Source organism: Amblyomma mixtum, chromosome 3, assembly GCF_055824585.1.
Source record: "Amblyomma mixtum isolate Tamu chromosome 3, ASM5582458v1, whole genome shotgun sequence".
In the NCBI taxonomy this organism is placed as follows: Eukaryota; Metazoa; Arthropoda; class Arachnida; order Ixodida; family Ixodidae; genus Amblyomma; species Amblyomma mixtum.
In genome coordinates, this window is record NC_143014.1 from 180,557,657 (window position 1) to 180,582,865 (window position 25,209).

General features: G+C 43.2%; 1 protein-coding gene across 1 annotated transcript; it reads left to right on the forward strand.

Moving 5' to 3' along the window:
- Positions 1 to 3,844: 3,844 nt before the first annotated feature.
- On the forward strand, positions 3,845 to 24,487 carry Cds (CDP-diacylglycerol synthase). The gene is made up of 11 exons (XM_089582108.1): positions 3,845 to 4,122; positions 4,574 to 4,707; positions 4,840 to 4,936; positions 6,095 to 6,271; positions 8,040 to 8,159; positions 8,250 to 8,332; positions 9,842 to 9,998; positions 12,781 to 12,933; positions 14,590 to 14,721; positions 21,475 to 21,578; positions 21,734 to 24,487. Exons 1-11 carry the CDS (start codon positions 4,072 to 4,074, stop codon positions 21,849 to 21,851), a joined length of 1,326 nt encoding a protein of 441 aa, XP_089438234.1. The 5' UTR covers positions 3,845 to 4,071; the 3' UTR covers positions 21,852 to 24,487.
- The last annotated feature ends 722 nt before the right edge of the window (positions 24,488 to 25,209 follow it).

The window sequence follows — 25,209 nt, forward strand, 5'->3', positions numbered from 1 at the left end:
CTGGCAAACTTTTGTTCCAAAAAATCTAGAATGCTTACATCATCGGCGTTCTTAAAGTTGAAGAATGTTTTTGTGGCTTTTCAGGTGGTTGAGCGCATCAAGTGGCTCGTGAAAAAGATGGTTTTGTGATCCCATATTCCAGCTATGGTATCACTGAGTCACCTAGTTCGTCATTTTTTTTTTTCAGAAATTAAGACGAGATGAAGAAGTGAACTGGCGTTGGGAGACCTGTGTGTGGGTGTTTCTACAACTTGCTTTAAATTAAGAAAGAATGCAATGTCTAGTATCAATTCCAAATGGCGACAGGACAATGCCACTTGCAGTGTGCTACGGGTAATTTTGGGACCATTAAAATCCCCGCACAAGATAATATGAGTTTAACGCTTGCAGCGCACCAACATGAAATCGAGCAGCGATTCTAGCGATATTCTGAGTTAGGATCCGAAGCGGCCACGGCGATCGCGACCGCTTCCATTTCCGTGGTTTCTTCAAATTGGACCGAGAGCCTGTCCACTATCTTCTGCATTTGATGCACTGCAGCTACCGTGATAATTCCCTGAACCGGACCTGCGGCGTCCACGAAGAAGGGCTCGTCTGGTTTAGGGTAGTTTAGGTTAATCTACTTTGCCCTCTCCTCCTGGCTTGATGGTTGGTTGGTTTATGGGGTTTAACGTCCCAAAGCGACTAAGGCTATGAGAGACGCCGTAGTGGAGGGCTCCGGAAATTTCGACCACCTGGAGTTCTTTAACGTGCACTGACATCGCACAGTACACGGGCCTCGAATTTCTCCTCCAAAGAAATTCAGCCTCCGCGGCCGGAATCGACCCCGCGTCTTTCGGGCCAGCAGCCGAGCACCATAGCCACTGAGTCACCGTGGCGGCCCTCCTGGCTTGATGATGCTCCGGGTATACATATTCTTGGGTACGTACCTGTTGCTCCACTCACTGGGAATGTCTTGTCTCCCCGTAGTGTCGTAAGGACAGCTGATGTTTATTTAGGCCCTCAAGTACCTGGCCAGTCTTAGTACCGGTGAGCCGGATGAGTTGGTTTTTGAGGTGGGCGTCGATTAATTCGTCAGCTGTATTTTGAACTCTTAGCTGCAACAGACGTTCAGTGGACGATGTAAGGGATAGGCCGAGTGCTTTTTTGTAGGCCGTGCGAATTACGACGTCCAAGTGGTTTAAATCACTCTTCCTCATCCGGAGATACGGGGCCACGTATACTATGCGGCAAAGTATGAAGGCCGGAATGAACCGAAGAGTCTTTCTCGTGCATCCCTCGCTTCTTGGTAGTGATGCGCGGATGGTCATGTACGGATTATTTGCTCGCAGACCGCACGTAGTGTGTTGATCGCGGCTGCATTCACCCTGTTGTTGTTATTCAGGAGTCCCAGGACCCGCACTCTCTCCACTTCGAGGATGCGTGCGCCGTGGACAACGACTTCCACAGGAACCTCGCCGCCACCTCTCCTTCTATTGACGACAGTTCCGCCCTCTCCAGAGAGAAGCGCCGGAGGCACTCTTCCGCATACGCTCGAACCATCGAACCAGCCTCTTGGAGCGCCCCCTCCATCTGCCCCAGACTGCCCTCGGTCGTCCATTTCGTGATGTCGTCTGCGTAAAGGGCGTGACGAATGCCGCTTACCTCACTGAGTTGTTTAGGTCGGTGCAATGAATGAGGGTAATGTCAAAGAGCAGAGGAGACAGGACTGCTCCTTGCGGCGTGCCCCTGGTGCTCATGAGCATTGGCGAGGATCGCGTATCGCCTATCTTAACGTGGACTTCTGTCTTGGAGGAAGACTGACGTATTCGAAGCTTGTGCAACGACCGCGCTCAGTACCTTGTAGGTTGCAGGGGCTTAGCCAGGGGAAGTGTTTCGGTGTCAGAACACCCCCAGAAATTTTCTAAGCGCGCATCCCCCCTCCTGCCCTACTTTCGGCCTCCTCAAACACGGGGATCAACAAGCCATCTACGTCCGGTAGTAATTCACGCCAAAAACCGCGTTTCTTCGAAGCTGTGCAGCGCATTCGCTTTGCGATGGTAATCGCTCCATGCCTAAAAAAGACACAGCCTGTAGCGAAATGCACACATAGCAGTGCATGCAAAAGGGAAAGAAACGTGCGAGCTTTATTTACTACCATCATTGAAGACAATTCGACGTGCCTCAAGCAGCCAGATCCGTTACGATTGAGAAAGTTCGACAGAAAGAAACAGCCACTGAGACGGGACGAGGGCCTATGCAGGAGACAAAGTGCTGTACAAACACTTGTTCTCCCTCTCACTCCCTCACTCCCGCCGCGGTGGAGCTCAACAGTGGGTAGAGCGTTGCCCGGGCCCGGACGCAACACTCGTAAAGTACCCCACTTTTTGAAGTCTCCCCACCTGTTCAACCTTCAGCCTTCTGTGGTGGCGCGCTCTGCGGCAGTGGGCTAAACGCTCGTTTTGGGGTGTCCACAGGTATACGTGCTGTCTCTCGCACTTCAAAGCGCATTGCAGTTGTCTAATTTCAAGGACAACGGATGTATGTGGGGGGGGGGGGGGGGGGGGGGGGGAGGTGCAGTGCAACCACTGTACCTATCGGGTCAGCTCGGCGTCCCCTCCTCTATGGCGCCCTGTGCGACCGCACTGGAGGCCTGCACTGGTTGTACTGGGTCATCGTCCCTGACCGTACACAGGTATTTGTTGGCGAGTGCTGCTGCCAGTTGGTCATCAGTGCCTACGAAGCCATGGAGGTTAAGCTGTTGTTCCCGGAACCGCGTTTTAGTAGGTTCGATTTCTGCAGGCCAACACAGGTTACGTACAAACCTCCAATCCTGCATCTGCACTATCAGGACGAATAACTGTAATTATAAAGGCAAATAAGTCATAACTGCTAGCAAATGTTCCGGTTTTCTCTTTGAGCGAGCGCTTCCGTGCTACACTGAGCGCGACGTGTGTATACCAGTGCAGCGCGCTCATGTGTGTGAGCGACTCTTGATAGACTCATATGCGATTCTTGATAGATTTAACACATCTCGCATGTGTGTTTTTGCGCAATGAGGCTGGCACTGAAGAGAGCAGGGTTTATAGCAGTCCAGATTGTGCGCATTTTCACAGCCCTTTTTTGGAGCTCACAGCGCGGGCGCGCCTAAAAGCCAAGCGCGTTTGCTTGTTGGCGTCATGTGCGACACATATCGAGTTTCAGCATCGTCGTACGGTAAATACCTAACTACGGCAATTACTTCCGTAAGGCGAATGTGGCAGGCGAGCACTCTGTTTGACTACGCTGAAACTCTCTTATATTTACTATCAAGCTGATGCAGGTGCTTCCAAGTGATTTTCTGCTACACACTTATGTTCATGGTGGAAAGAAATCATCGGCGTGCTCAGAGGAGGAGAAAGAAAACAGTGCCCCCCCCCCCCCCCCCCCTAACCGGCATGAGGGAGGGGGAGCAAATTTTCCATCCTACCCAAAGGGACTTGAAACTTGAAGAGGCGCTGCCGTGAACTCCCCCAACCCCCCCCCCCCCCCCCCCCCCAACCCCCACCCCTTTTTTTTAGAGAGACCTGCGCACGGCTATGAAGGAAACACTCATCATGTACGTACACCCAGTGGCAAAGCGTCGCACATCTCTTGTGGCGGAAAAGTTCTTTTTAACTAAAAAAAGGATTAGGATATGCATTTTACGCGCATTTGCTCTCCAAAATAAAACGCAGTTATACAGCAACTATTTGACCATAGCCCAGTGCGCAATCTGGAGTTTCAATAACGCGCTTCCCGGCTTTCGAAAAGGCGAAAGTGACGCAACCGCTGCGAGCGCTACGCTACACTAGTGACATTCACCGGAACTACGTTTTCTCCCCGGCTTCAGCTGCTCGAGCGCTGGGGGCTGGGCATGCGTGCTGGGGCCTTCGTCAGCCTTCGCTTTGGAATCGCTGCGGTAAAACGGATCGATGCAAACAAACAGAGAGCTGCGGTGCTGGCGCGGAACGCATCTTTGCTTCGCAGGTCCCAGGGAAGTTTAATTTTGTGCAGATAAAACAGCGTGTAGCAACAGACCACTGCGAACAAGTGCCGTGTAAGCAGCCAGCCATGTCCGAGCTCAGGAAAAGAGCCACGGATCCCGAGCAGAAAGAATCGAAGGTGAGTGTTGCTTCCGCGCCAAGGCTACCCGAGCGCAATCGCACAGCCATATAACATTTTGCCGCAGCTGTTGAGTAGTTAATTGTGCCGTGAACTTGCACTTCTCATTTGGTAGTGTTTGTGTCTTCGCGTAATTTCCTCGAGCTGACTATTCTGTAGGTTTTCTTGGATGGTCGGTGTTTTTTTTTGTTTTTTTTTGCCACATAAATATTTGTGACACACAGCTTGGTCTTCATATGATCACCGCCGTGCGATGGTTGTTTCGAACGTCTCGCAGTAGGTTTATAATGTGGTAGAGGCTAAAAGACGATGTTGATAAACAGACTGACGTGCAATTTGCCAAAACGGCCATCTCCGAGGAAGCAGCAGTATGGGAACTTGCTGCATTATTTTTCTCTGAGCTTACTCTGCATTTTGTGTCAGTGATTCGTTTTTATGCCACTCACGCTAGGAGCATGGAGTCGACTCGGATGACGAAAAGCTTCCAGAAGAAAGCCAAGTGGACAGCCTGACGAAAGACTTACCTCAAGCAACAGACGAAACCATAAGTTTTTTTGATAATTGCTTGAGCGGCCTCCCGAAAAGGTTCGTGCATTTAAAAGGCTACTGTTTAGCATCGTAGCCTTTTGCTGAGGCATAGGTTGATTTGTTATTGCTCTTGCAACATTTTGTTTACTCTTGCGTTGCGACTGACTCTTGTTTGTTTCGTTGCACTAGATGGAAAAACTGGGTTGTCAGAGGAATCTTCACGCTGGTCATGATGTTCTTTTTTGCTTTCGTCATTTGGATGGGACCTCTGGCTCTAATGATGCTAGTAAGGACACCTTTTCTGTATTTTTAGCCTGTAATGCTATACCAATGTAATTTTGATTGCTGCGGGGGGAACACATGTATGGTGTCTTGTCTCTGACAAGATAAATACAGCGTTGTTCCCTACCGTAGGCCCCAAGCGATGTGAGACACATTTTGTTACGTTAGTTTATATTGTCCATGGCTCATTTCTCATTTTCCTCATTTTAAGTGCATGTACTCATTCCTTAATCATTAGACCAACGTTCATGGCATACTTGTGTTGTTCTTGTTTCTATGTGGTGTTGTTGAAGTTTTCAACACAGTTTTTGACGCTGCCTGTTATCCTGTTTTGGTGCTTTTTGTGCTGCTCTCTGGCTCCAAATCTATTCATGCATCGTTTCATTGTTGTAGCTGTTATTTTGTGTGATTATTGAACTAGTTATTACCCAGTGTTCATTGTACTGTCAGCCAAATGTTTATGGGCCACCATATCCACAAAATGTGAGAGTTGCTGCACATACTGAGCAAGTATCTTGAAATTAATGGGTGTACTTTCAATATACAGCACATGCACATTGCTAGTTGAAACGTTTAGTTGCAGGCTGCTGCTTGTGGTGTGGGCCAGTTAGAATTTTTTATGAATCTGGCCTCCTCCAAGCTTTAGAAGGCATCTGTTGAGCTCAGAAATTACTGCCATCAGTGTATTAATTCAGTACTATAGGCATCTAAAGCTCTAAAAAGATAAGTATTTCGCTTGATGAAATCAAGACATGTTTTTATGGCTGAGCTTATTTCTCTCGTTTGTTTATTCACCATTCAAAATCGCTGCATGTGCCTAAAATTGCAGGCACCCATTTTTTCATATGCTTAGGAGTGAATTGCCTCAGTAATATTGAAGGGCCTATTTTCTGTCCACATCATGACCACATAGATTACATGAGATGACATAGCACAAGATGCTTGGTATCACAGTGTGAATGTAGTCTGTAGTGGAAAAGGCTGAAGTGGGACATCTAAGTCAGTGACTGACTTACATTTTAATTGAGCAGTGCACTTAAAATACTTGCCACCACCTTCTTATGCACGTGGCGATATGTTCTCTGGTGTTTGGACGCTCTTGTTTCGTGGCAGACTCACTGTTAGGCACTCATAAACTGATTGTGTTTGTCCTTTTTCACAGACCATACTGATCCAAGTGAAGTGCTTCCAGGAGATTATTGCCATTGGCTATGCTGTCTACCGAGTCCATGGGCTTCCATGGTTTCGGTCTTTGTCCTGGTATTTCCTCCTGACAACAAACTACTTCCTCTATGGGGAAAGCCTTGTGGACTACTTTGGTGTTCTTATCAGCCGAACGGTATGTGATTGCTGGGAGCAGGTTGTTCAGTTCATCTTGCATTTCTGTAACAGACTGCATAATAAATTTTGATGAATGTTTGTAAGTGCTGTACATCATGCAAAACTGAAATACAAAGTTGAGGTTAAAAACTAGATTTATGTAAGTGAGGTGCCTGAAGCAGAATAATTAATTACTTTTTCATATTCCCTAAATCGTTTGTATTGCCAGGGCCAGAAATTCGCAATACCATACCATTTGTTTGGCACAAGGCTTGCATTCTAGAATGGTGACCACCAGCCTAGCATTGCCAACTGGCTATAAGCTATGGTAAACTGTTTGCTCAAGAATATGAAATAGGTCATAAAGATGAGACAAGCAAGTGTCCTGAGACAGGGTGTTGACGGGACAGGTTGATAGTCAGTGCCCTGTCCTGTCCACTTGTTGGTCCTGTTTTTATGTACTTTTTTGTTTCGTGGACCAAATATGCACCAACCAGCCCAAGTAACCACGATCTTGTAAAAACAAGAAGTATTCCTCTGGACTTAGCTAAGTGCCCCTGCTACTTCACAAGCCCAAGAAGCGTGGTGTTCCTCTGAGCTTAATTCAGTATGTTCATCCTGCACCGCTAACATGTTGTAGGTTCACACTGCCTAACATTCAGAGTTTACCCAAACATGCCACATTGTCAGTCGGTGTGTGCAGTGTGCGTGCGCGTGTGCGTGCATGCGAGAGAGACACACACACACACACACACACACCATGGGGTGAGTCTCATAGTCCAGCACCACTTGCTGTGCTAGTGCTGCTGTGCTTAATAAATAAGCAGGACTTTTTGAGTTGCCTTTGCCACACAAGAATTGTTCGTGCATGAGCTGTACACTTTTCAGCTGTTGGTGACAACTGCATGCATTAGTTTCCATGCAAGGCAAAGGTGAGTGCCTCACTTGCCTTTGCATTAGACATGCCCAATGACTTTGCACAAAACTATACATTAAACAGCTGTCACTCTAAAAACAATTCTTTCCAGTGTAGTTCTACGTTGTATGGAATGCAGTTTGGTTGTATGGATGCTTCGATACTGACTTTTTTTTTTTTCATTTTTTGTTACATGGTTTACTTTTGTCATTTAGTTTAGTTTATGGTTTAGTTTATGGGCGTTAAACATCCCAAAACAACTCAGGCTATGAGGGACGCCGTAGTGAAGGGCTCCGGAAATTTCATCCACCTGAAGATCTTTAACGTGCACTGACATCGCACAGTATACACGGGCCTCTAGAATTTCGCCTCCATCAAAATTCGACCACTGCAGCTGGGATCGAACCCACGTCTTTCGGGTCAGCAGCCGAGCGTCATAACCACTGAGCCGCCGTGGTAGCTTTTGTCATCCATTTAATCATTATCAATATCAAAAATCATCATCAAGGTCTTTAAGTAATGTAGAACTTCTTGCTGGGCGAGTTGGTGCATAGCTTTCTTGGGATGGCGTTGCGCACACGAAAAAACATACACTGGAAAGAGCAGAAGACAGATAGAGCGCAAACTATCAACTGAATTTATTGCTTTCACAACAGAATATATATGCAGTATTCACACGTGCAAAAAAAAGTCATAATCTCTATCGCTCTATCTGTCTTCTGCTCTTTCCTGTGTATGTTTTTTCGTGTGCGCAAAGCCATCCCAAGAAAGGTCTTTAAGCTTGATGTGCAATACCAAGTATCTGTGACACTGTGCTTCTAATCTGAGTTTTGGCAATCCTTAATGTTTTCCATCTGTTTGTTCTTGCTAGGACTCACTGAAGCCACTTGTCCGCTACCACCGCTTCATTTCATTTTGTATGTACCTTCTGGGCTTCATCTGGTTTGTGCTGAGCCTTGTGAAGAAATATTACATGCGCCAGTTCTCACTGGTATGTATTATATCTTAGGCTGCAAAATCAGGTGCAGAGCTTAAGTGTGCTCATTTCATCCATTTCGTTGTCTTTTTCTTTCTTTCCAAGTTTGCCTGGACTCATGTGACGCTGGTCATCATTGTGACCCAGTCATACTTTCTCATTCAGAACATGTTTGAAGGCTTGATCTGGTGAGTGTATCCCATGTATGGTCTATGTGAAAATGTTATTACAATTGCTACCATGAAAAGTAATCGGGAAGTTATACTAATTCTTCTACTTTTACCACATATTAGTATTGGAGCGTTATTATACCAATAAAAGCAGACTTTGCTTCTCATGTGTGCAAGGTGACGTAAATTCTGTGCATTTAAACACAGAGTCACTTCTTGCTGCTTGGGGGGGGGGGGGGGGGGGTTTATGGTTGCTTCATTTGATTACACTAACAACTAGCAGTTTCAAGGTTGTGTTTTGTTGTAGTGCAAGAGAAGGCAGTGCAATACTAAAGGAGGGTAGGAAAAGGAAATTCTTTTGCTTGTTTCTTTTTGTTCCTGCAGTCACCTGTTCAGAGCAGTCTTGCTTCACCAATTATGCATGTTTGAGAACTGTGGCACACGTTCCTGCAACTTAAAGATGAGTTTACTTGGTCTTAGTGTATGTTCTGAAATGGCTTCATCATTTTAAACATTTGACTGCAGTCACTCTATGAGTGTTCAGAGCAACAGCCTAAGTGATGTGGAAAGGTTGCAGTAATGCCACAGTCATGAACAGCGGCAGTAAATGAGGGACACTGAAGATGCTCATACTTCATCCATTTGCTTCTAGAAAGTGGAGCCGAAGGTCTCCAGACCACGTTTGCTGCATTTCATGTGCAGAAGGGAAGATCGTTGGGCCATTTGGTTCATGATTATAGCAATGAAGCAGCACAAAAAACGGGACAGGAAGACAAAAAGCAACAGACTTTTCTTTTTGTCCTGTTTTTGACGCTATTTCATAGCTATTTTATTTGCATTAAGACATTTTTTTTTGTGAAAAAACTACCGTCCATAATGCATGTAACTGGTTGCCTCCCCCATAGTGTCGTTGCAGAAGCCCTGGCATTGAAGTTTGGGCTTGTATTTATCATGATGTAAACCTTTGCTTAGCTTGACTTGGTAAAGTTGGTTAACAGCATGGACCACTGGTTCAGCCAGGCTTACAGAAATGACGTGTAACCTGTTATTATCAGGTAAGTAGTCTACAGCAGTGTTGAAGGCATCATCTTTGGCTTTTAGCTTTATTTTTGCATTTAGTAACGAAATGAAAGCTCTTGTGCGCAGCTGAATTTTTAGTGTTTTTTTTTTTGCTTGTTCTGTAACATTTAGTCACAATGTAAATTCACTCTATCATCCCATTAAAAACTGGAAGTAAGAAGCCGAAGTTTAGAACCACCTATCAGAAAATATGTGGATATCATGCACGTTGTGTCATGACAACCACAGTAACACAATTGCACATCTTAAGAAAGTTTGTTTACAAGCAAGTGTTATGCCAAATTTTGTTGTTGATAGTGCATAACTTGTGCATGAATAGTGTTAAAAACATTAGAAATTATTACAATATTCTTCGTAGAGCATTGTAGCCACCATAGCAATGTTTTCATTTATTCTTTTGGGGGCCTGGCACACAGCTCAAATGCCGGGACCTTGTGTGTCTTGCAGGTTCATAGCTCCTGTGTCCATGATTGTCTGCAATGATGTCATGGCCTATATGTTTGGCTTCTTCTTTGGGCGAACACCACTGATCAAGCTGTCACCAAAAAAGACTTGGGAGGGCTTTATAGGAGGAGGCATTGCAACTGTCGTCTTTGGTGCCATGGTAAGTGCATAGTTGCTGATAGGAGAAGCTATGATCATGTTTGCCCTTTTCATAGAGTGTTCCCAAGAGCGCTGCAGTGTTCATCAGTTGTGTATGTTCTGATTAAAAAGGCTCATTGCCATTTGCTTCTCAAGTTGAGAATGCTTCTTAAACACCCATTCTGAGGTATGAATGCAGCTTTAGAAATAACTGCAACCAAACAGGCGTTTCAGTCCTTCAGGTTTCTATCATTCAGTCTATATCACTGCCACAAATGTGAAAATTTAACATAGTATCAGAAAGCAAAACAACCAAGTGCCTAATAGTCAAGTTTCATAATATGCATATTTGTTGAAACCCTGTCTGTGTTCATGGTTGATATGTAGGCCCATTTCCAGCAAAATGCCCCTGAACTTTTCTGGTATCGCATTTCCCCTTGAAATCTTGTATTGCATGTTGTGTCAAAATAGGGATGCAGAAACTGCTCAGTGCTGTCATTTCAAATGTATGCCGAAACATGCTTTACCTTTTCAGGCTCCATTTTTTGTTCTGATTGAAAACAAACATTTCTCCAACTAAATATTATATTCAGGCCTTAAGAAAGGAAATTTGTTAGTTTTCCAGCACGAAAGGGTAGTGGATAAGTCTCTACAAGAATTTGCAAAATTCTGAACAAAGTGTCAGATTGGTTACAAATAGTAACATCGAAATGCCCAAATTTGTCAAGTAAGCGCCCGAGAGATCGTCAAGTCACTTTGTTTTGAAGATGCACATTGCCCTGGAAGTTGAGCAAAAAAATCGATGTTATCACTCACAGCAAAATGTGTCTAGATAAAAATGGCAGATGTGCTACTCGGCTCACTGTTTTTTGAGCTGAGTACAAAAACCAAAGTTGTTTGCAACAAGAAGGATGTTAAGTTCAACTGAAATAATGAAATCACTGCTAGGTGCAGCACACATTCAGAAAGAGTTGCGGGTTTGCTGTGCACTCAATTGTGTACAAGGTGCCTTAACGGGTTAAGACAAACTGCACAGCTTTTTAAAAAGATCACTTTCTTGCCAGTATATTCAAACAGAATTTTCAATTCAAGGAGCATTGCATTATGCTTCATTACAGTGTTGTCGTCATCGTCAGTGACGCTTTGTCTTTACACCTGATAGCAATAATACACTTATCAAGCAGGTTCAAGCCTGTGACTGTTCTCATTGTTTTGTCTTGTGTCACCTTCACTTTCAGCACCTAGCAGACATGCTGCATGTGTTAGCATTCTGCTCAGTATAACAAGGTTTTTTTTTCTGTGTCTGCATTTGTGTATGAATGTTCTTTTGTGTATATTTTCTTTACCTGGTAAACGGGCAGGATGTGCTTGCATATTTGGCACTTGTATTTTGTTAGTCTGTTAATTATTAATACTTTGATGAGAAAAGGAAAAACATTCTTGAGTGGGGCCGCCGCGGTGGCTCAGTGGCTATGGTGCTCGGCTGCTGGCCCGAAAGACGCGGGTTCGATCCCGGCCGCGGCGGCTGAATTCCTTTGGAGGAGAAATTCAAGGCCCGTGTACTGTGCGATGTCAGTGCACGTTAAAGAACCCCAGGTGGTCGAAATTTCCGGAGCCCTCCACTACGGCGTCTCTTATAGCCTTAGTCGCTTTGGGATGTTAAACCCCATAAACTAAACTAAACTAAACTATTCTTGAGTGGCTGATTTGCAAGGGTTTTTTTTTTCTAGTCTTATTGGGCTTCATTTTTCAGTTTGCTTGGTAAAATGAAAGGAAGTGAATGAAAGGAAATGAAAGAAAATGAAAATTTGTTGATTTTGGTGAGCGGAATTAGAAATATGTGTTGTGTTTTTATGCTTTACAGCTAGTTTGTTTTGCACTTTTAAGTTGTTCAAAATATTTGTAATGAATAACTCTTGATACTTAAGAATTTGCAAGGGTTTTTTATTCTTATGCTAGAAGTTTATGCTTGCATTTGGTGTTTTAGGTGTACAGTTATTGTATTGCACATCTTTCGTCATATATGTGCTCGCCTAAAATTTTTCTTTGGCAGCACAGTTTCTGTATTACTCCTAAAGAAGAATGAAACTAGACTTTTGTTCTCTTATAAAAGTGTCAGGTATAGATAGCTGTTCTGCCAGTGTAATTCCTATGCAATCTAATCATTCCCTTCTATCACTAGCATTCAGCCACGTAATTTCCTGCTTAAACTTATTTCAGAAACTGTATTACTACCCATCATGACATGATGAACTCATTCTTAGGCCTCATTATGCTTCTGATTATTTTTATCTCCTCTGTAAGCTCAGCATTGAGTCATGCAATACAAGGGTCTTTGACCCTACCTTGAGCAAACGATAACACCTTGTGCCATGGCACTTTTTGGCTGCAGATGCCCTTGCGCCATAAAAATTCAACAAACAAACAAACATAAAAATTCACTGTCTTCGAGTCATGCTATACAAGAACATTTCCTCATCCTTTTTTCACCCTAAACGTCACAATATTGGAGTTACCTTGCCTCTGACATTAATGTCATCTACAATAATTGGCAATATAAAAATGCCTTGGCTAAGTCAGGAGCTTCCGTGTGTTGTCTTTTCTTTTGTAATAGATACTAATTCTGTATGCTTGTTATACGCCTCACTTCCCTGTGTAAAACCTTAGTGCTGAGAGTAAATAAATATTCTAGAAGAAACAGCTTCATGCCTTTATGAGTTGGGTGTTGCAGTGACAAATGCAGCTAGCTGTTTCTTGGTTCTGTAGTTATCTGCTTCATCACCGGTGTGTCTCCTGTGCTACAGATGTCGCAGTACCTGTGCCAGTTCAAATACTTCGTCTGCCCTATCGAGTACTCTGAAGAGTTGGAGCGCATGACCATGGACTGTGAACCTTCACCACTCTTCCAACCAACAGATTATGAACTTCCGGGATGGATTGCTGCACTCTGCCACCTTGTCAGTGCTACTTTGCATTTACAGTGCATGTTATCTTCATTTCATTAGTCGGCTTTTTTCTGTGCAGGCTACAGGCATGCATTATCAGAGTATGTTTATATGCATGAAAGGATTTTTCTTTTCTTTTTAATGTGCTTAACCTGAGAAAAGTGAATTTAAAGCTAAGTGTTGCCTGCAGTAAGCAGTTGACAACAAGAGTGGGACTACTAAGCTCTGCTTCTATCATCGAGTAGATGGCGCTTCAGACGTGGTGCGGAAAGAGCATCTGTGCTGCTCATAATGTTGGCCTTGATGTGCGTCTGGATTGTAACTCTTTATGGAGCAGCTGTTCCACTTGCAATTATGTGCAGGTTTTGTAGTAATGTTTTGAGATCTTGAGACTGAACCTTTACTAGTAAACGTCTTCTTGATGTGCACCTGAAATTACATGCTAAGGTGACATGAGGGTGAAGTGCCAGCCAGCCTTGTGTGGAAGGCATGAAACTACATGCATTACCGTACAGAAAGTTGCTGGTGTTCTTTTTTTCTCTATATTGTTTTGGTTGAACAGGTGGTGCCTGCACATTTAAGTGCGCCTGCTTTTAGTAGCAGTGAGAAGAAATCTTTCTGAATGTTCTGAATCCTGGAGAGGATATAGGATATATACCGTATAAACGCGTGTAAGGGCTGCACTTCTTTTTCCAAATCCGAGGGCCAATTTTCGGGGTGCAGCCTATACACGCGACTTGCGAAAAAAAAAAAAATTAACTAAAAAAGGCACCAATCAGAGAATGACCGGCATTTATTCTGCGTCCAATCGTCACTCGCCGAGTATTTCAACTCTGAGCTGGTGCTGTGCTCTGGTGCACGCTCATCCCAAAAGAAGCCGCGCAGCACATCCGCTGTCAACGCGTAGCCGTTGTTCCGCGCTTCCATCACATAAGATAGCAGCTCTTCTTCTATTTCGGGAAACTCGCACGGCTTGCCTCGGAAAGCGGGCTTTTTGCAGCTTGTGTTTCTCAATGCATCCTTCTGGTTGCACCATCATCAGACGCACTCCTCGGCCGCGTCGAATTTCCTGCTCGCCGCACGCTTGCGTGTTCGAGAGCTAACTCCCAGCCGTGTAGCTATTAAGGCACTTGCCCATCGTGCTAAAACTGCATAGCTCGGCGGCAGCACGCGGAAGCTACAACCACCATAACTACGGCGGGCACGCTAATACACCACAAAAACAACAAAAGGCTGGAGCTGGCAATGCTGATGTCGATGTGGATGGCTGGAGGTCACGGCGGAGAAAAAAGTTCACGATGATGATGATGATGACCGCGGCCTCGGGCGCCATCCATGGACGGCACTTGGAAGCTCCTGTGCACGTGCGTGGCCTCCACGATCAGGCACTCCGCGATCAAGCGCACTTTTGCTCGCAGCCGGAGCTGATCGCGGAGGCCACGGCGCGTGCATTTAGAAGGCTATTCCCACCTGGGTCGTGGAAAGTTCGGGTGCGGCCCTTACACGGATTTATTTTTTTTTAAACATTTCCTTCGGGAAAACGGGGTGCGGCCCTTACACGCGTTTATACGGTATGTACCTGCGGGGTAGTTGCAGTGTCATGCATGTGTTGCTTTGCAAGTAACAGTGAAGCTGCATGGCTGATGCGGCGATCTTCTGTACTTGCAGTTGCACCGGAAGACTACCATCACTCTGTACCCTTTTGTACTTCATTCGCTGAGCTTCTCGCTGTTCAGCTCCATCATTGGACCCTTTGGGGGTTTCTTTGCAAGTGGTTTCAAGAGGGCATTCAAGATAAAGGTATGTCAGTGAAAAACTATGGACAGCACAATACACAGAGCATATGTTGATGCATGGTTTTGTACTTCTGTCATATGACAGACTTGACTCATTACCATGGAATGATATTTGCCCAGCATAATGCAATTTTTTTTTTTCTGGATGCCATCAAACTACAGAAAGTAATGTAATTTGCAACTGATGACAGTGACAGTTGAAACAGGCCCACCTGAGAAAAATGCTTGCATGGCAGTTGTAATGTTTGTGAATGGTATAGCATTTCGAAAAACATCTCAATACCTGTGTTCAAAGCTACTAAAAAAAAAAAGCCATCATGAATAAGGGCCAGCAGAAACTAGAGTCCAAGATGAGAACAAAAACGTAATGGCTACAGAATGTGAGCGTAATGTTACTGGTTGGAAACGGTGAACAGGGGAAGTAGATAGTGTGTCGTAGTGGCTTTCATGAAACATGCAGTTTGTTTCAAGACAACTAGATTTCTTGTGCTGAAGACACAATAAGTGTGTGCCCTTGTACCAAACATGGTGACAGTCTTCTAGCTGCACGTAGCCATAGCTGCACATAGCCAAGGCAACATAGCATCAGATACAAGCATAGAATTAAGGTAAAGTGCTGGAGGTGTTAGAAGGTATTTATTTTTAGCATAATAAAATTGTGTATTGCATAAAAGTGCTGAAAGCACGATACCTTCCTTCCTTGTGACCTTTTATTTGAATTCATATTTTTGAGTCCATCATGGGCTTTGCTGTAACCAGTGTAAATGACTTCCCCAAGCTCATCAAATGGCTAATGTTATATTTAGTAAATGTTATCAAATTTTACTAATTTATAGGCGACAGATGACATTACTATTGCATGTTGTTAATTGAAAATAGCAAGAAATTTTAGTGCGAAAGCACTACTTAGCACAGTCGAACCTAACCAATAACCTTGCGGCTTGCATGATCTTGAGGTTGACCTTGGCCAACCTGTAGAAACAAAATAAATATTGCCACGATTGGATTTCGAACTTTCAGCAGCACAAACAGATCAGCTCCACTGGCCTCTGCACGAGAGTACTATGCTATCGCCACAGGTGATCACACCTCATGTTAAACTGCAACACACTCTCGCGCTGTGCATTGCACATTATTGTCTCCATTGTGTGCAAAAGCTTTCGCACATCCTGCTCGGTTAAACTACATTAAAACCCTACCATTTTTTTTTCCTTATAGTAGGGGTATTACTCTGCTTCTGATGGAGGCAGTTAATTTGCAGCTATGCATCCATCAAAACATTTGCAGAAGGTGGGTTACAGACTCCCAATAAGGAAGGGTGTCAGGCAAGGACATGCGATCTCTCCAAAGCTATTGACCTTGTGTTTACAGGAGGTATTCAGATGCCTGAATTGGGAACAGTTGAGGATTAGAGTTAGTGGAAAATACCTTAGTAATCTGTGATTCGCTGATGACGTTGCCCACCTAAGTATCTCCGGATCAACTCGGATCAAAGCATGATCAATGACTTAGACAGGCACAGCAGAACGGTTGGTCTAAAAATTAATACTATTCAGAAAACTAATGTTCAGCAGTCTCTGATGGGAACAGCAGTTTGTGATGGGTAGCCAGGCGTTGTAAATGGTAAAGGAATGAATCTTCTTAGGGCAGGTAGTGACCACAGATCTAGACCATGAGACAAATCACTGGAAGAATAAGAATGAGGTGAAGTGCATTTGGCAGTTACTCTCGGATCATGAATGGCAATTTACTAGTATCACTCAAGAGAAAAGTACATAATGGCTCTGTTTTACCAGTATTCATTTATGGGGCAGAAACGTGGAAGCTAAAAAAAAAAAGAGAACAACGCAACGAACTATGGAAAGAAAAGTGATAAGTGTAATGTTAAGAGATGGGAAGAGAAGAGAGTGGATCAGGGAACAAATGCAAATGAATGACATCCTAGCCGAAATCATGAAGGAAATATGGGCTTGGGCAGGTCATGTAATGCGAAGGCAAGATAACTGGCGGTTGTCAAGTTTGATGGACTGGATTCCAAGGGAAGGTGAGCGTAACAGGGGGCGGCAGAAGGTTAGGTGAACGGATGAGATTAGGAAGTGTACAGGGACAAGGCGGACACAGGTGGCCAAGGACAGGATAAGGTTGCACAGCACGCTGTTAATTTGAGAGACATGTGAGAGGCCTTTGTCCTACAGTTGGCATAGTCAGGCTGATTATGGTGATGGCTATTACAGACTGGTTGTCCAGCAAAGCTCTGGTATCCAGTATAGTATAGTATAGGTCTGTGGTTGGTAATCTTCGCCACCAGCATTAAGAAGTTAAGATAATGTTCTACAATACACTAATCAGTAGCAGAAGTAAAGCTGGCACACCATGACTTAAACGCTATGGCCTTGATTAGGCAACTTTTGACGGAAGTGCTTAATAGAAATTAATAAATCTCTCCATCATGTCTAATCCGGGTAGATTTATATGGATGCTTTGGAGTTAAATATTGCTGAAACAGACTTGCAACTGGCCCAGAAAATTCATTCTTATGTAAAAAACTGGACCGCCTTTTATAGAAAGCTCTTAACTCTTTCCTTAACAAAAAAATGACCGATTGTGAGTTTTTTCGATTAAAAATTATATCTTCAGGAAGTGCCAAGTGCAGTGCGCATTGTAAGATATCTAATTTATAGCTTATTGGTTATACTTCAGACTGAAAAAAATGCCAGAATTGTTTGTGCAAAATTTTTTGGAAAACCAGTGGTTAAGAATAGTGGTAACACAAAAAAAATACAAGAAAAAAAAACAAGGTGCTGCACTGAGCCAGAAGTTGATTAAAAAAGAATTGAAACATACAAAATGTTGCACATGATCTTAGCTACCATTCTTATACATAATACATTGCACTTTTCATGGCTTTGGCTTTCAAGTTTGGGAATATGACTGCTGTGCCACGAGAGAAAGCAGTCGCGTGAGGACATGAAATGGAGATAGATCTGGAATGTGCTGCACATTACTCTTGTAGCGAGGGCTTTGTCCTTGCTTCAGGATTAAAAGAGACATGCCGACAGTGTGGAGATTCCGAGCATGCTGATTTTATTCTTCACAAAACAAGCGAATTTGAAAGGAGAGCACGGAGGCAGCGATAGAGAGAGAGGGAGCAGAGCGACTAGACATTTTGATGATGCCGCACCGCGCAGGTGTGAGGCATCTCAAGTTATCGACGAGCTGCACAGATGCGTGAGGCATTTCGTGTGTCTGACCCGCGGCGGCGGCACGTCCGGTCGCCTCCTCTCCTCGTCCTCTGCGCACTTGTTCAGCGTTCTGCTCTAGTTTTGCTTGCAGTTCCTCCTTTTTCCATTTTTTTTTTTCATTTGGTAGCGAATGTGTTCTATGGCTAACGGGGTGTGGCCTTCCTTGACAACATTATAATCAAAATTCTGCTGGCTCATTTGGTAACATATCTTGGCAGTATGTTGCGAAGGTTCTAAAGCACCAAATGAAGCCACTTTCATGATTTACAAATCAAGTGCACTACATAAAGTACTATGTGAACGGTAAGATGAAACACGTGTGAGCATTTAATTGGCATTTAATGTTAGGTGGCCTGATTGGCAACACTGCAAATTACCAAAACTTCAAAGTTATTGCTAAGTTAAACATGTACCTTATGCTTATGTTGCCAGTAAATTTTTGTGGTAGCTTTGGAAGTATACTTTCATGCTCTTTGTCCTTGGCTGTACCCAATGGATATCTGCTCAGTCATATGGCAAGACCATCTACACGGGGCCTTTTTGTCCAGTGCCACTTGAAGTTAATTTACACCATTAGCTTGTGATTTTGTTCCAAATGAGCTCAGTTCACTAGCCCAGTTCAGTTAAATTGGGTTTTGTTTTTGCTGATTTGAATGCAAGCTTTCATTTGAAGACTAGTTCTACTGGCCGCTGTTTGAAATGTAAATGAACTGAGCTTTGTCTTTTGCAAACTTTAAATTGCAGGTAGCTATTGTGTTACTATTGCAGCACTATTGCAGCAGTACAGTCATAGATGGAAGTTTACGGGATGCAGGTTTGCAGAAAAAAAAAATTAATTTTGCTTGGTCGGGCAAAGGAGGCCAATCAAAAGTACAGAACCAAGAAGTGTTATGCTTGCTGCATACACTGGGAGAGTACCGGTTGTCTGGCAAGCATTAGTCGGCATCATTAGGCAGGTGTTAAACTTTTGGCAGTAGCAGATGTGGTGGATTTCACATCCAAAAGGATGTATTTTTGAATCTTACTAACTCACCTGTGCACACACAAATGTGTTCAGGCACAGAAGCACATTACCACAGCTGCTGCCACCAGATAGCTTGCTCATTGTTGTTAGCTTACATTCCAGAAATTGTTGCTATAATGTGACTGCATTGAACTTCAACATGGTGGAAGTTAGAAGCCATGATGTGCTGATGTGCCACCGTAGCACTGATGTATAAATATAGGCAAAAAAATTATGCATCTTGATAGCCATAAAGTTTCATGGTACTCTGTCCGGTCTCAAACCCTTAGTTACATTTAGCTACACTTGTACATTATCTCTGCATATGAAAGTTTGCTGAGAGATGAACAAGCTCTGACATTTTAGTGAATGCATTGTACTGTTTTATGTGGGATTTATAGATGCCAAAAGTTTTTATTGTGAAAAGTCATGTTTTACAGGCATCTTAGTTTGTCTTATAGATGCTATACAGCGCAAGAGCATGGGCACTGCCATATGTGGTCTTGTGACCATTCCGCCATCGCTGGCCTTCAGGCCTGCTGGTTTCGATGGCTGCAAGTGCGCTGGTGCCCCACTGCAAAGCACTGTTCCGTCTCTCGCTGTGGATAACGAGCTGGTGGACAGTAAAAAAACTTCATGTGAATGTGCATAGTTTGTGTTGGCGCTGCAAAATGTTTGACCTGATTTGCTAGTCTCCTCCTGGCTTCTCGTGTTGGCTCAAATGTGCTGTTGACAAATCGGAGAGCCATCTGTGCGTTCCTTTTTTAAATCGATTCAGAGTGTAATGCTCTTTGTAGGCCACACAGTTCGATATAAAACTGCAGAGGTTACAATTTTCTGAGAGCTTGCTTTTCAGGGCTCAATATTTTTGCCTGAAAGGATGGAGGAATATGTGTACAGGCTTAAGAATGTTCACCGCTTAGCACTGTTTGCAAGGTCTACAACTCATTGTGTATGTGTGTGTTATTGCCCAATGATTGCCTGCCTAGATATTGTCTCATCTTCCTCTAAAGTTCGGACTTCCAAAAGAAGATTATGCACGTTGCTCAAAGTCCAATTCAAATACAAGAGCATTTGATTGTGCTCTAGCAAAAGTAAGACTGAGAACTCCACCGGAGTTCAGAACCCGCAAATGTAGTCAGCTGGAACCAGCTGAAATGTGCAAAATCCTGTCATAAGAAATTTTGCCACTGTCCCTTGCATATGCACAGTCCTGAAAGAATTGATTATTCGACATATTGGATCAGTACGTATTTTCAATATCACACAAGCAAGATTGCAGGCATGCACAATACTGGCTTGCCTTCTCTGCACGATGGCTTCGTTATGAAGCTGTTCACAGTATAATAGTCACAACAAGGTTCTCTTTAAAACACTGTAATGATAATGCGGCAGCAATACAACTACAATTATATTACTGTTGTGAAGATAACCAGCTCATTCTCGCATTCCCTCAGCTACTTTCGACGCCGAAATAAACTGGCATGTGGGGTTTGAGATTTAAGTTTTCTTTTTTTTTTTGTACAGCATTTCATAGGCATTCTGTCCTCACAGAAACCAGAACGAACATGCAAGACAGCACTCAGAAAAATCTAAAGATCTTTGCCTTTTTACCACCAGTTAACCACGGAAAATTTTCCTCTACTTTCCTGCTTATTGGTTCAAAATGCACTTGGCATCTGTACCAGTGCAGCGGTCAAGAACACGTTTGACGTTCGTATGCGAGCTGTGGAGTAACATTTCACACTGCTCAGTAATGCTGTTAATGGCTGCTTCAAAGGCCAGAAATGATGGGCTTTGTAGTGGCACCGCCTCTTGTGCACAGTGCAAACTGCTCTCTATAAACGGTATAATGTATAATGTTTTGTTCTGTAGGTGTGATTACATTTTGGTATCAGTCCAGTCTGCTACGAAAATGCAAATTTAATTGTAATGGACCATTTTCAAAAGTCTTCAAGTTGGCCTTCCCACACCGTACACTAATCAAGAAACTGTGGTGCATCCTGGCAGTCAGATAAAGACAGTGTGGAAAGTGCTTGCCAACGCTTGGCAGCAACATGTGTTATGATCAGGGGAACCATGTCAAAATCATCTGCTTAAAACTGTAGCTGTATTTTTTACATAAATAATTGGCTGTTCTACCATTGCTTGGTCATGCAGCAGTGCCGTGAAGCTGGCTTAACATTTTTGAAAAGGGTCCATTGGTTGTGTCATTGAACTTCTTTCAGTGTATTAGGCACCAAGTATGTGTGTAGTGCTCAGTGTCACAAATCAATATAAGTAACTGTTGTGCCATTGGCATCGTGTTGCTGTAATATGAGCTCCTACGTCCTCTGCAGAATGTCCTTCTCTCATTTTTTTTTTCATCAACAAGTAGCTGCTGTCATAAGCACTCTTTGCTATAACTTTGTGTAGGCTGACCTTCCAATAAATTTTTAAAGATTTTAGCTAGTTACAAAGGTGTATGCATGAACATTTTTGAATGCAAGTGTGAATTTTTTTTCTTCTGAAGGACTTTGGAGACATCATTCCTGGCCATGGAGGCATTATGGATCGTTTTGACTGCCAGATCTTGATGGCTTCCTTTGTGAATGTCTATTACCACAGTTTTATCAGGTACGTTGGGCCATTGGTTTCAGACTTATAAGTACTTTATGAATATCCAGATGGACCTTGCACCCCTTGTGCATTAATTGCTGTTCATTGTGCTGAAATGCTGTTTGTTAGGAGGCTCACGTACAGTCTAATGTGTTGATTCATGCTTTGTGCAGGGCTCCCAACCAGCAGAAGATTCTGCAGCAAATCTACCTGATGAAGCCTGAGGCACAGTTGCAGATTTTCAGCAGCCTGCGAGACACACTGCTAGCACGTGGCCTGCTCCCTTCCTAAAGAGAGTGCCATGACTGGAAGCAGCAGTTGCCACACCACTAGTCACTCATGTCATGGGCATCACCACCTTGCTCTATACTTAAGGTTCATTGCCCACTCCTCTCTTCCTCCTTTTCCAAATTTGTCCTTAGTAGAGCTTTTCGGCTGCTGTGGTAGCTCACAAATCAAGGCAGTAACCACCAACAGTCTACGCATTGATGTGGGAGCATGGCACACAAGCCAAGGTGCAAAAGGAATCATGGACCAAAAAGCAAAAGCCATGTGGGCTTGAGTCAATGTTTACATGCATTTAAAACATTTTAATTCAGGTGTTTCATCCCATTTGCTGGGTTCAGCAGTTGGCACGATGTGCATCCAGATTACCCATTTAGTTGGGTCTTCTGCCATGACCATAGTGGACATGCTTCCCAGCAGGTTGACTTGCTTGGTGTTTCTTGAGGCTGGATGTTGCGCATTCCACTTCTTCTTGACGCACTCATTTGTCTTGTACAACTGTATACAACTGCACACATATGTAGTGTTATTATGTCTTTGTCTTTTTGTGGTGTGTTGTTTTAATTTTTTAGTTTAGTGGTGAGTCCTGAAGTTGCATCACTCAAAATTTTGCAGTAATGTCTTTATGCAGTTTTGCAGAGGCATGGATCTCGTGCATTGACAATGAGATGTACCAATAAATTGTGAATGGTTTCTGTTAATCTTACAGACATTGGAATTGTGCCTCATATGAGCAGAATGATATTTTTGTTAAGCATTTCAGCAGTGCTGTACTCTTTGCTAGCAGCACATTGTTCTAATTTGCCTTGGTATGTCACTCTATAATCATATTAAGCAGCAGGCTTGTTTTTCCAGCTGCTTATGATCAATAGAATGCAGCTGATTTTTATCCTAAGAACTGTGTGCTGAATTGCAATGTGCTGGCATAAGAAAGCTTTGTGATAGAAAATGTGACATTAAAAGTGTAAGTTCATTAACTGAAACTGTGTTGTCCAGTTGTGTGCCGTAGCTGCTCATATGTAATTTGCATTATTCTTTAGGTGTTGGGTAATCTTGGCTACTTTGACAAAGGTACACAAACTCCGTGAGATGCGTGCTACAAGTGGTACTGCTTTTTCATAACTTGAGCGCTACTTGTTTTGTTAAATTAAATGTGCCAGTGTTTCATGTTTGCTGCATTCCATGTTGTTTTTTTGCTCGAGGTGTGCTTTGCCTTTTAACTTCTCAGTTGCTATAGATATGCACGCTCCTAGCTCAAGTTTCACCTAATAATCGTGGAAAATAATTCACAGGCTCACACACTTGGGGTTTTGCTTTGGGCCGGAGCATCTAAACTTGTCATGCATTTGAATTGGTATTTGTACATCATTTACTGCATTCATTGATGACCAGAGTATTTTATGGAATGTGAAAATACTGACTATTGGGCATTAGGTTAAGGCCATAAAATTTTTTTTTATTATTGTTAGCAATTTTGAGATGGAACAAAGTCCAAAAATACACCGTTTGCTATGCAGTGTTGGATGCACTGTTTATGTATGAGTGGTACACATCAGCTGCATTTGTGCAAGCTAATCACTGGCAGCATTTAGGCCTAAGTCGCCGATTATTTTGTCATCTTTAACTGATGACATTAATTGGATGGTCTGCGTATTGCACCTCTAATGCATTCACAAACGGGCATTTTCTTCCTGTACATGCAACAGGCACTCCAGACAGTGAGCAGCACTTTGGTTGCCTCTTCATGCTGAAAAATATTTCAGCAGACATTTGTGCATGTTAAGGTACAATGGAAGTTCATCTGCACAAGAGTGTTCTGAATGCACTAAGGCAGAATGCAGGGTGTCCAAGACTTGGTTGTATACTTTACCAGCCTTTAACAAGTGTAGCGTGCGGCAGTGTTCCAGAGTTAAGCATTATATGCATGCATACACAGGTGCAGTAAAACAGACCAAGCTACAAAGCTTGTTTTGTTCCACATATGTCTAGCATTTCAGCTATGCGATGGGTGAAATTGCGGTATCTTTCCAAATTCGGTGGGTTAGGAATTGACCATCTTAAACACCAGGCATGGCATGTGTTTCTCTATTATTTTTTCAGACAGCCAGCTGAAATGTATGCTGCAGTAATTTTTGAGCACAATTAAAATCAAGCACAGTTTTATTTATGCAATTTAAATTGCAAGTAGTACATTTGATATAACATAAGCTCATAATGTGTGATGAACTAAATTTATATTTTTCTCATATCATTGGCTGAGAGTTGCCAATACGATTCAGACTACTTCAGGAGATCAGCACAAGAAAGCTCCTAGCCATAATAAGGGCTCAGGAGAGCACATATTATGCAGACCTACCTGTAAAGCTTGGCCTGTGTTACATGTCGTACCCTGTAAATGTTCATATAACAGTGCAATGTGATGCTTACATTGTAATCCCATATTTCTGAGTCCAGTGTTAGTGTTCCAGGCAGCTGGAGTGCACAAAATGTTGGCTGTTTCATGTCTACTGCAATCGTTCTTGTTGCCATGTTGTTAATGCACTTTTTCTTAGCATGGTGTTGCATTGACAAAACCTTTGTCTTGGTTGTGAAGTATTCCTGCACTACTGAGGATCAAAGACTGTAATAAAGAGTTATACGCAGTTTTGAGCAGTTTGCAGCCATTCATGGAATGGCAGAATGCCAGAGCTGTTGCCAGTTTCTGATTTGTTGACAAATCAGAATCCTGGAATTTGTTGTTGGTGTTAGAAATTTTTTTTTTATGAATGAAGTGACAAGAAATTTTCAGGAAACGTATTTTTGCATGCGATTCCAAATATGTAATTTAATTTTATGTAAAACAAGTCATTGTGTACTTATGTAATATGCTAGGTATCTTTTTGCAGAGAGCTTTCAAGAAATTTTGTTGCAGGGAACTTGCTAAAATTCGTGCCATTGGTTTCTCTTAACATCAAGGAATGCAGTGAGGGTAAAATTATCATCCTGCTTATCATTCAAAAATGGGAAGAAAATTTGTATCCCTGTTCTTGAAGCAACACTTTCAAAGCCCTATAACTCTGCTTCTATAAGCACGGTAATAATTTTACCCTTAATGCATTCCACCCACCGCGGTGGCTCAGTGGTTACGGCGCTCTGCTGCTGACCCGAAAGACGCGGGTTCGATCCCGGCCGCGGCGGCTGAAATTCGATGAAGGCGAAATTCTAGAGGCCCGTGTACTGTGCGATGTCAGTGCACGTTAAAGAACCCCAGGTGGTCGAAATTTCCGGAGCCCTCCACTACGGCTTCTCTCATAGCCTGAGTTGCTTTGGGACGTTAAACCCCATTAAACTAAACTAAACCTTAATGCATTCCTTGACGTCAAGA